The sequence below is a fragment of the Curcuma longa genome, chromosome 5, assembly GCF_044706935.1.
Source record: "Curcuma longa cultivar G26 ecotype Majalengka, Jawa Barat chromosome 5, ITB_CL_G26_1.1, whole genome shotgun sequence".
Lineage (NCBI taxonomy): Eukaryota > Viridiplantae > Streptophyta > Magnoliopsida > Zingiberales > Zingiberaceae > Curcuma > Curcuma longa.
Window position 1 is genome coordinate 5,309,663 of NC_133865.1, and position 10,905 is coordinate 5,320,567.

At 39.0% G+C, this 10,905-nt stretch overlaps 3 protein-coding genes across 5 annotated transcripts; 2 read left to right on the forward strand and 1 right to left on the reverse strand.

The window, feature by feature from the left end:
* Positions 1–2,473: 2,473 nt before the first annotated feature.
* On the forward strand, positions 2,474–3,763 carry LOC141829753 (uncharacterized). Its single transcript, XM_074717269.1, has one exon. The coding sequence runs from the start codon at positions 2,516–2,518 to the stop codon at positions 3,761–3,763; it is 1,248 nt and encodes a 415-aa protein (XP_074573370.1). The 5' UTR covers positions 2,474–2,515.
* A 1,813-nt stretch (positions 3,764–5,576) lies between these two features.
* LOC141829644 (homeobox-leucine zipper protein HOX19-like) lies at positions 5,577–6,879 on the forward strand. Of its 2 annotated transcripts, XM_074717168.1 has the most exons (4): positions 5,580–5,636; positions 5,739–6,032; positions 6,141–6,220; positions 6,303–6,879. In XM_074717168.1, the coding sequence occupies exons 1-4, from the start codon at positions 5,616–5,618 to the stop codon at positions 6,574–6,576; spliced, it is 669 nt and encodes a 222-aa protein (XP_074573269.1). In that variant the 5' UTR covers positions 5,580–5,615; the 3' UTR covers positions 6,577–6,879. The 2 variants fall into 2 exon arrangements, with proteins under 2 accessions (XP_074573268.1, XP_074573269.1); XM_074717167.1 differs by having other exon boundaries at positions 5,577–6,032.
* Positions 6,880–7,565: 686 nt separating this feature from the next.
* LOC141828794 (uncharacterized) lies at positions 7,566–8,622 on the reverse strand. Of its 2 annotated transcripts, XR_012601829.1 has the most exons (4): positions 8,425–8,622; positions 8,242–8,288; positions 7,962–8,156; positions 7,566–7,613 (listed from the first exon to the last, which is right to left on the reverse strand). XR_012601829.1 is itself a non-coding variant. In XM_074716187.1 (3 exons), the coding sequence occupies exons 1-3, from the start codon at positions 8,618–8,620 to the stop codon at positions 8,019–8,021; spliced, it is 381 nt and encodes a 126-aa protein (XP_074572288.1). In that variant the 5' UTR covers positions 8,621–8,622; the 3' UTR covers positions 7,907–8,018. The 2 variants fall into 2 exon arrangements, 1 of the variants encoding a protein (XP_074572288.1); XM_074716187.1 differs by lacking the exon at positions 7,566–7,613 and having other exon boundaries at positions 7,907–8,156.
* Between the last annotated feature and the right edge of the window lie 2,283 nt (positions 8,623–10,905).

Consider the following 10,905-nt stretch of genomic DNA (forward strand, 5'->3'; position numbering starts at 1 on the left):
AAACACTATTGATTCCCAAAACCCACCACGAATCAATCCAAAGTTCTAGTTTTGATCTCAAACTATCGTCGACTTGCCGTGTCTCTTTGCGCCACTAGATGAAAACGAAGGAGATGATGGAGGAAACTCGTCAAGATGAAGATGAAGGATAAGGACGGAGAGATTATGTTTTTTTCTTAGCGGAAAAAATAAAACGCTTCAAAGTTTTTTTGAAACACTACAACAAATCATAAAAATAGCGACGAATTATTAGCGACGATTTTCATTTTCGTCGCTAAATATATGTTTTACGACGAAATATCCAATTTTGTCGCTAACTATAGTTTTTGCGGCGAAATATTTAATTTCGTCACTAATATTTAGCGACGAAATTGGATATATCGTCGCAAAGTTAATCATTAGCGACGAAACAAAGTAATTCGTTGCTAAGATTTTTGTAATCAGCGACGAAACAAGGATATTCGTCTCTAAAGATTAAGTTAGCGACGATTTTGAGGTTTCGCCGCTAACATTCGTTAAAAAACCCTAACTTACCCAATCGCTCCTTCCTTTCTCGCCGACCGCTCCTTCTCTTCTCTGCCTTTCTCGCCCGACCGCTCCGTCTCTTCCTTTCTCCTGCGCCCCTGCCCCCGCCTCTTCCTTTCTCCTGCGCCACCGTTGCCTTCGCTGCCCGTCTCCGCCGCTGTGCTACCCCCTCCGGCGCCTGCTCTACCCGAGTCCGCCGGCTTTGCTGCCTCCCTCCGCCTCCTGTGCTGCCCCCTCAGCCGCCTGCTCTGCCCGAGTCCGCCGGCTGTGCTGCCCCTTCCGCCTCCTGTGCTGCCCCCCCTCAGCTGCCCGTGTCCGCCGCCTGCTCTTCCCTCTTCTTCCTCCACTCTTCTTCGCATTTCGTTCTTCGCCCGTCGTGTCTGCTCGCCGGCTACAGCGAGGAGAGGTTTGATCCTATTACTAAATGTCTACTAGTAGTCAATTGTTTGTTCTAAATATGATGCTCTTGATGTTTTCACCTAGTACAGTAGGGTTTGATCCATGCTCTGGATGATTTCGCTTGATCATCGCCTAGTACAGTAGGGTTTGATCCATGCTCTTGATGATTTTGTCTAGTATAGTAGGTTCCCTTATAACTAAACTAGTCTTTGAGTTGACCAATAAGGATTTCATACTTACATTTTAGTCAATTTTAGATAATTTGAGTGGACTGAAGTCGAGCACAAAAAAGTCATTTGAGCTGCCTTAACGTAGACTTGAGGCTAAATTGCCTATATTAATTTGGTATAAGGGAACCTCGAAATATAATAACAATTATCGTAAGATGCTCTTATTGTCTATGTCCTTAAGTGCCTCCAACAACTCTAGGGGCTTGAAATCAACTAGGCTTCAACACATGTAGGGATTTCAGGTTTTGCTTTATTTTTAATTCTCTTATGCTCATTATATCATTTATAATCTCCCTATTGTTATGTCCCGATTTGAGGGATTCTCGGTTTCTGTCAATTGTTCGGGTTTGTGTCAACACATATTTATATGATTTTTTTGAGTTATTTTAGGGTATGAAATTTTTCATGTATTTCACCAGGTTGTTTAAATATGGATAAAAGTTGGATAATGATCGAGAATCGGATTAGCCATGAATATATAAAAGGGTTAACATGAGTTCTTAAAGATGGCGGAGAATTATATGATAAGTTTGAATTTATCAAAAATTCGTTGTCCATGTCGGCGGTGTGGCAATTTGTTTAAATATGAATTGGATTATGTTCGAGGACATCTTTATAGGTGGGGATTTGACAAATTATATAAAGTCTGGAATTTTCATGGAGAAGCTGCTACATCATCTGGTAATATAAGTATTGATAATGAAACTGCAAACGATTGTGATTTTGAAGACGATGATTTTGAAGACATGTTTACTGATTTAAGAAATGCACAAAATATCAACATCAGCGCACCTCAATTCGATGATATCCCTGCAAATATGAATCCAAATGATATGAGAGGAAGTTATACTTCAATGTTTGAAGCAGCAAAAAAAGAGTTGTACCACAATTGCACAAATTTTTCTATATTCAATTTTTTGGTGAAGTTAATGCATGTGAAGGTGTTAAATGGCTGGAGCAACAAATCTTTTGATATGCTACTTCAGTTATTGCAAGAGGCATTTCCCAAACCAAATGCAATTCCAAACTCTCATTATGAAGCAAAAAAATTGTTAAAAGAGTTGGGATTGACTTATGAGAAGATACATGTATGTAAGAATGATTGTATATTATTTTGGGGTGAGCACGAGAATAAGGATATCTGTCCAGTATGCAAGGAGTCTAGATACAAGTATGATGGGATGAATAAGAAAAAGAATGCTCAAAAAATTCTTCGATATTTTCCTATAAAGCCCAGATTGAAACGGTTGTTTATTTCAGAACATACAGCAAAAGATATGAGATGGCATAAAGAAAAGCGGGTTGAAACAGATGGTGTATTACGACATCCAGCTGATAGTGAATCATGGAAAGAATTTGACATGTCGCATGAAATATTTGCAAGTGATCCACGAAATATTCGGTTAGGGTTGGCTACTGATGGTTTTAATCCATTTGGAAACATGTCAAATGCTTATAGTATGTGGCCGGTTATACTTGTGAATTATAATTTACCACCATGGAAAATGATGAAGCCATCATACTTTATCATGTCTCTTTTAATTCCTGGACCTAAATCACCTGGAAAAGAGATAGATGTATACTTGCGACCTTTGATCAATGACCTGAAAGAGCTATGGGATGATGGGGTGGAAGCATATGATGCATCGACTGAACAAGTATTTCAATTACATGCTGCTGTGATGTGGACTATTCATGACTTTCCAGCATATGGAACAATATCCGGATGGAGCACAAAGGGTTATAAAGCATGTCCAGTATGTCTGCATGAAACTAAATCTCAAAGATTACGGAGTAAAATATGCTACACATGTCACCGTCGATTCTTGAATGTGCATCACCCATGGCGTAAAAATAAGTATTTCAATGGAAAGGTTGAACAAGAAAGACCACCACAACAATTTAGTGGTTATGATATTTTAGCACAATTGGATGCATTACCTCAGGTGACATTCAGTAAGCATCCTACATTAAGTAAAAAAAGGCAGAGATCTTCTGATGATACAAATTGGGTAAAGAAATCTATATTTTTTGAGTTAGAGTATTGGCCAGATTTAAAGTTGAGACACAATCTAGATGTGATGCATATTGAAAAAAACATCTGTGATGCTTTGATTGGTACATTATTAAATATAGATGGAAAGTCGAAAGACACATTGAAAGCAAGATTAGACTTGCAGGATATGGGGATTAGAAGTGAATTGCATTTGAAGAAAGTAGGAGACAAGTTTAGTAAACCATATGCAAGTTACACATTGACATTGGAAGAAAGACGTGAATTTTGTAAATTTTTAAAGTCTGTGAAGTTTCCTGATGGATATGCTGCTAATATATCTAAAAATGTGAATGCAAATGATGGAAAGTTATATGGATTCAAATCGCATGACTGTCATGTCTTGTTGCAAAGAATACTTCCAGTGGCTATACGTAAATTCTTCCCAAAAGACATATGCGGCACACTGATTGAGTTATGTGAGTTTTTCAAAAAGATAACAGCAAGATCTTTACACATAGCGGACTTAAGTAAAATGGAGGAGGAAATAGTTCTCATATTATGTAAGACATCGCCAATCTGGGAAAAATATCGAAGGTTAGCGACGAATTCATAATTCTTATGAATTCGTCGCCAATCGCTGGGAAAAACATCGAACATTAGCGATGAATTCTTATGAATTCGTCGCCAATCGCTGGGAAAAAATTGAAGGTTAGCGACGAGTTTGATCCAACTCGTCGCTAATGTTCGATAATGGCCACGTTGCTGAAAACCTAATTAGCGACGAGTTATAACTAATTCGTCGCTAATAGTTATCTATTTTACGACGAAATTTTGCTAAATCGTCGCTAATATTAGCGACGAATATTAAGTGATTAGAGACGATTATTGTTTCATCGCTATTGTTAGCGACGAATTAATCATAATTCGTCGCTAACCATGATTTGCGACAAGCTTATAGCGACAAAAATAGCGACGAATAAATATCGTCGCTAAAACATATTAGCGACGAAAAAGTTAAGTTAGCGACGAAAAAACTTCGTCGCTAAATTACTCTATTCTTGTAGTGAAAAAGAAGAAAAGGTATTATGGGAAAAAGATACGTGATTGATCAATTCAAAAATAGGGTACATGTTTTGGATAATACGCAAAATTAAGTGCATATATAGTTCGGTAAAATACCGTTAATAAAGCCTAAGAAAGAGTTTTTAGATATGGTTGCTTATATCTGTTATTTTTTGTTAAGATATTTTCTCTGCCTAACATACTAACCTACGGCAAGGAGACTAAAGATTTGGATGTTACCTTTTTATATTTATTGTCGAAAGAGCAAAATAGAAAATCCAACAGTGGAGCTAGAGAATCATGGTGAAGATTTATTTGCAAGAGAGCGAAAAATTGAGTGGGAACCTAACGATCAAAATGTATCTAGATAACAACATGTTTAAGAAAGTTCCCGAAAGCAAAGGAGAGTAAAACATAGAAAATTGAAATTTACTTAGATTCTTGATTTTGGATTGTCATATTTGTCCTTATAATAGCATTAGATTCCAATGAATGCAGGACCATTGCAAAACATGGCACAATCAAGGTGAATAGAAGGTAACAAGATTGATAACCTTTACAAGTTTCTAAGAAGCTAAGCACAATGACATAGAAGATGATCCTTAGAATGTAGACATTCAGTGAGAGCACAATGAAGGCAATTAATTCTTGACATTACACAACTCTGTTAAAAAACCAAAGGAGTGTCATGCAAAGAAGCTATACTAAAGATAAGATACTGAAACACTCAAGTAATCAAGAACTTCAAAGCTATCCACAGACTTCACAATCTCCAGGTCATGGTCTAAGACCAGACCCCCTGGCTAAATTGATGGCGAAGGAGCCTCCACTCCAGTCCTATCCACAAGTCATCCGCACCATCATCGTTGTCAAACACATTATCATGCCAAATGTTTTCCACGATTTAGCGCACACATTCGTTTATCTTCCACGAACAGGAAAGTAGAGGGCATTGAATCCTATGCCATAAGTTTCCAAGAGGAGAATTAATTGCCATTCAATTCAGTTACCATCTCCGCCATTGATGGGGACGTGGGAAGACGAGCAAGAGAGAAGCCAAGGTGCCAAGCTGTAGCGAGGCCCATGCGCTGCCTGGTGCGACGCCCATGCACGCAAACAAAACTTGTGGGAAGCCCCAACACCCAACGTGCATTTTGCTTTCACGGAGAGCACAGTGCATTGTACGTAATCGTGACGAGCTCCCATTACGTCGTTTAGTGATTAGATGTGATCGAGGATTAGCAGCACAAATTGCAACCCAACAACCGTTCTTCCTGCTTCGCTTGAACAATAAATAATGTATCTGATTCTGATAGATATATAAATACTTGTTAGAAACAAAAATTGAAGAACGGCCCCCAGGAACAGTGCAAGCCAACTAGTCGACAGTCCCACCGTCGAATATGTTAATCCACCGCTACATCGTAATTCCTTTCCTACTAACCCCACTCAGTTCGTGTTTCTTCTGCCGTCAGTCTCGATCGTATATAGACACCACTTATTCTCTTTCCTTTTCTGACACACAGAGAAGCAAGAGCATGATGGAGGACGCCTGTGAAACTCACCTTTCTCTTGCACTAGCTACGCCTTCAAGGCCTTCAGCGCACTGTCACCGTCGACTGCAACCTCGCGCTTCTCCGAAGAGCTCGCCCCTGAAGCTCTCGACAGGTGCTGCTGCCATGACCATGCAGCAGGAAACGCAGCCTGTTATATGCGACGAGGAGGAGGAAGACAGCGATGCGAGGAAGAAAATTAGGCTTACCAGAGAGCAATCTGCCATGTTGGAGATTAGGTTCAGGTTGCAAAGTAATCTTACTCCAGTAAGTACAGACGGCACGTACTTGGATCCTTACTAATTAACTGGTCCTTAATTTTCTCTCGTAATTCCTCTGTTTTTTCTTTCTTTCTTTCTTTCTTCGAATGGTCAGAAGCAGAAACAAGCGTTGGCTAAGCAATTGAATCTCCAGCCGCGGCAAGTGGAAGTATGGTTCCAGAACAGAAGAGCCAGGTCCGCTAGCTTCCGGTGCTAAAAATGTTGCGTATGTGTCTCTACCACATCCATGCTCAACTTTGTTAGTTGCGACGTGTAGGAAAAAGCTAAAGCAGACAGAGATGGACTGTGAATTCCTGAAGAGGTGTTACGAGGTGCTGAGCAAAGAGAACCAGATGCTGAAGAAGGAGCTGCAGGAGATGAAAGCTCTGAAGCTGGCGCCGAGGCCGGCGATCCCCTCGCAACTCCCGGCGGCCGGTCTCTCAATCTGCCCGACGTGTGGGAAGATCGGCGGAGGCGATGACGCAGCTGCTCTGGCGACTCCAAAGACCGGTCAGTTCAGGAACCCCTTCTCGCATTCAGCAGCGTGTTGATCAGCAATTGGTCTGACAGTCTCGACTGCTAGTCAAGAACCCACACCTCTGCTATTTTTTCCCCCAAGGCTTGGGAGTTATCGTTTAACTCATTGAGTTTTGGTAAGCCGTAACCATCGTGTTCTACTCAGCTAGCGTTTCTGTAATTTGCTGCGAAGAAGGTTTGTGGATCTGGTAAAGTGTATTTCCTTGCCTAGGATGCGCTCTGTGTCGCAATCAGATTAATCATTTGTGTTCTGTACATGTATTTTCTTTTCTTTTCCATTTTTTTAACTAAAAATAATTTGGGAAACATCAAAAGGATGTCTATGTTTTACCGAATCTGTGAAAAAGTGGGTCTCATGGAGAGGAAATTTCTCACCGACCACCAGGATAAATCGGTATATTTGTAAGTTGAGGATCGAATTGTGGGTTCCTGAGTTACAACCCGGATGTCTTACCGTTGTACCATTGCCGCAGAGATATTATAATAATTAAATTTTAAAATATTATAATTTTTATTATATATTTAATCATGATATACATAATATATCAAATCAAAATTTATTTAGACATCTATAATGATTATTAGATGCAATCACTCAATTTTATGTTAAACAAATATTATTTAAAAATTTTTAGAATGCTTTAAAATTTTATAATCTTTAAATTATTTTTTATATTATAATAATTATAATTTCGTAACTATTATTATTGTTGTAATTGTATTAGCTATGAAATCATAATTTATATAATTATAATCTATTATATGATAATTTATTTGTAACTTTCATGAAATTATAACTATTACAATTGCGGATCGATTCAGAATTTAAATAAAAATATAAGTAGAATAATATTAAAAATAATATTAAAAAATAATTATATCATTTTATGGACGATGAAATATCATTTTGATAAAAAATAATAATAATAAACTAAGACGCCCTATGTAATCGAGACCAATAAGGAACCACTGATGTGGACCAATGAGAAGTTGATATGGTTTTGTCGTTGACAATTGTGTGCCGTCGATCCGCATGGCCACGTGTTATCATCTGACGACAGTAATGTATCATGAAATGATAAATAAAAAGATGCTCCTCCCCCTCATTTTAATTAAAAATAAGCAATTTAGGGTATTTAAAATTATCTTTTAATATTTTCTCACAAATACCTTTAATGCTACTCCTCATCTAAACAACTCTGATTCTCTCAATTAATTCCCTCATTCTTTAAACTCACTTCTCTTTGATTTTCTTTTTAATCTCTCCAATTTAAATATTTTATTATATTTTTATTTAATATTTAAATATTTATTAATGTATTTTTATTTAAAATAATTTGACATGTCTAGCTAGATTAACCCATTTTAACACCATTATCTGGGAAGAAGAATTCCTTACAATTCAGGCGAATTGAATAGAACCTCAACAGCTCGGCCTTGAAGAATCTGTAAGCTCTCATTTCCTGTTCTTCTGCAGCCATTGCAGTATATCCTTCTCTGCATCAGACAGTGCCTCATCTTTCTTGTCTCTCACTGATCCTTCAATAAACTCAAAATAGTCCTTGTAGTTCCTCTTGTAGTAGTCATCTAACCTCTGAAAACAAAAACAGAGACAAAATTGAACTCCAAGACATCCAAAACGATGACCAGAGTCTGCTAGTGGCATGTTAGATCCTCACCTCTTTGTCATTTTTTTCCTTGTTCTCCTTGGACCTCTTGAGATACTCTAGCAAGTAGCACCAAACACAACTATCAGTCATCAGTTCAATATGAATCCCAAGGTTGAAGGACAAACTCTACAGTGAAGATTTTTCATTTAGATGACACTTGTATCAAAGAAGTTGACAGTTATCGAAAGATACCTCGCAAAAGAGCCTTTCTTGAATCTGTGACTTCTGGAATTATGGCAGTGGATGCAAGCAAGGCTATTGTTCTCCTCCTTCCGACGCCGGTTAAGTCGAGGGAGGTAGAAACTGATCTCAGCACAGAAGATCCTGCTTCAGAGGAAGAAGGCTGCAGGCTGTTCATTACAGAGAGGCATGCATTGGCTAGAGCCATCACTGAGCAATCCCCAAAAGATTAGAATGCACAAGGAAGACCACAGATTAAGTTCCCTTGGATGAGGTTGTTTGGAAGTGCCTAAATTGTCCATGCATCTGATAGTGTGACTAGATAGAGTTCAAGGTTAGGCTAGTCTTTAAGTTCCCTTGGATGAGCAAGATCAATGTTGTTGGATTCATTAACAAAGTGCTATGGCAATCCCAGCAGGTCAGAGCTTTATATTCTATTTGGTTTCCTTCAAAACTAGCTATATATATAGCCCAACCTCAAATCCAAATCCAACTTGGCCAAAACTTATTTTGGTTGATTCAGAACCCAATCACTTCCAAGATCGTTGTAGTTCGATCAGGTTAAGCTAGTTCCTAATCCTAATTCGATCAAGTTCCTCTAACCTCGGTCTGGTCTAGCTACTTACCTTGGAACCTAAAGTAGTTTACAACCCTCTCTGTTACGTTTGGTCCTCACTCACCAAATATTGTTCTTCACAAAATACAAAAAGTAGAATTTTCAAAGAGCACATCCAATTAATTGCCTTTTACCAAATCATATATTGTAGTTAAGTTTGAAAATTTTCAAAATGTGCACTCTCTCTTGTCTTCTTTTTATTCACACTCGAAATAGTTTCATTAAACAGTTTGGACTAAAATCATTGCTAGATATACCAAAACAACTCCAAATCACACCAAAAGCTTTGCTAGAATGATTGGAACACTACTCCCCTCCCTTGCCCTCTTATAGGACTTGTTCTTCATTGCATCCGGAGAAATTTATTTATAGAAGGTGAAGAGGTAGAATACCCTTTAGTGAGTAGCTGTAACTTTTGAACAAGATTGATCTGGATCATTCGATCTGGAGGGTTATAATCCTTCAGATAGTTCTTTTAATCACATTTATCATTTCGAAGGGTTGTAATCCTTCAGATCCCCTTTTGTCATCAGTTATCCGATCTGGATCTAATGATCCATTCGTTTGACACTTTAAATTAAGTCTCATCACCAGCGACCAGATCGCGACTCTTCGCGATCTAACGCTCCAGATTGCATCACATGCGATTCATAGCATGACCAACGGTTGCTATCCGTTCGCCCAGTCATCTTTCCCTGTCCACGTGGATGCCACATAGGCACTGTCACGCCCTCTGGAGCATCAATTTAAGCTCCTCGCGATGACGTGAAGTGCAAAATGCGCCAACAAAGCGCCCATTACACGCATACGCACATGGCAGGCCTCACCTGTGAGAAGAGAACACATGAGTTTTTGTGTTAACTCCAATAACACAGCAACATTAATAAGGAAGGGCAGCCATCGAAATTTTTTCGATGTGGAATTATTCCTCATAAACTTCCTTATATAACATTAATTAACAGTTAATGTTGTTTGGACTGACTTTGAATAATTAATTTTCTATTCACTCTTAATCGGTTTTGAGCAAATTAATAGTCTAGATCTATCTACGCAAAACGTAGATTTCGATTTTGAAATCAATTTTGACTTCCATCGATTGATAATATCACGAACTTTTTACAAAATCGTATTGATCCTTTAAGACCCCAATATTTGTTAAAACAGCTTGAGTGCATAGTTACATTCCTACTTCACCATTATTACAGATCGATCTCTTAATTAGTCTTCTTGAGCTTAGTCTTCAGGTAGCTGGGAAGACAGCAGTGCAAACACCAAGCCGCCACAGTAACAGCCATAAAAAAACCCACCATGAACGCTCTCGCCACCGGTTCACGCAATCCAATGCCCATGCCGACAGTCTTAAGCTTCGTCTTCCAACCAGTGCTCTTTTCTCCCATGCCTTTATTCACTGCGTGTGGCAGCACGACGAGCAGAATTCCTCCCTCAAGCTTGCCCTGGATTTGCTCCGCCTTGCAATTCTCTGGCAGCTGGAACTCCTCGCGAAAGCGTCTCGATCGCTTCTGATCAGTCGGCAGCTGCCGCTCTCCGGTGACGATTAGTTTTCCGTCCCCCGCGCCAATGAGAATCTTGAGGTGATCCTTTTTGAAACCTGCAGTGAAAAACAACGACTTTCTGTCGATCGTGGCATGCAAATACAAAATCTTGTAGATCATGAGCTAGCGTGAATAGAAGGAAGAGATGGATCGATGCCTGGGACGTGAACGATGAGAGTATCGGCTGCTTCGTCTCGAAGCCATTCATGTGAAGGAACATGGCTCTCGTAAACATGCACGGCTTCCATGAGAGAGTTCGATGTTTTTGTTTTGCTGCTTGTCTATGAGGGAGAAGATCATGAACAATATATTACTAGAATGGGT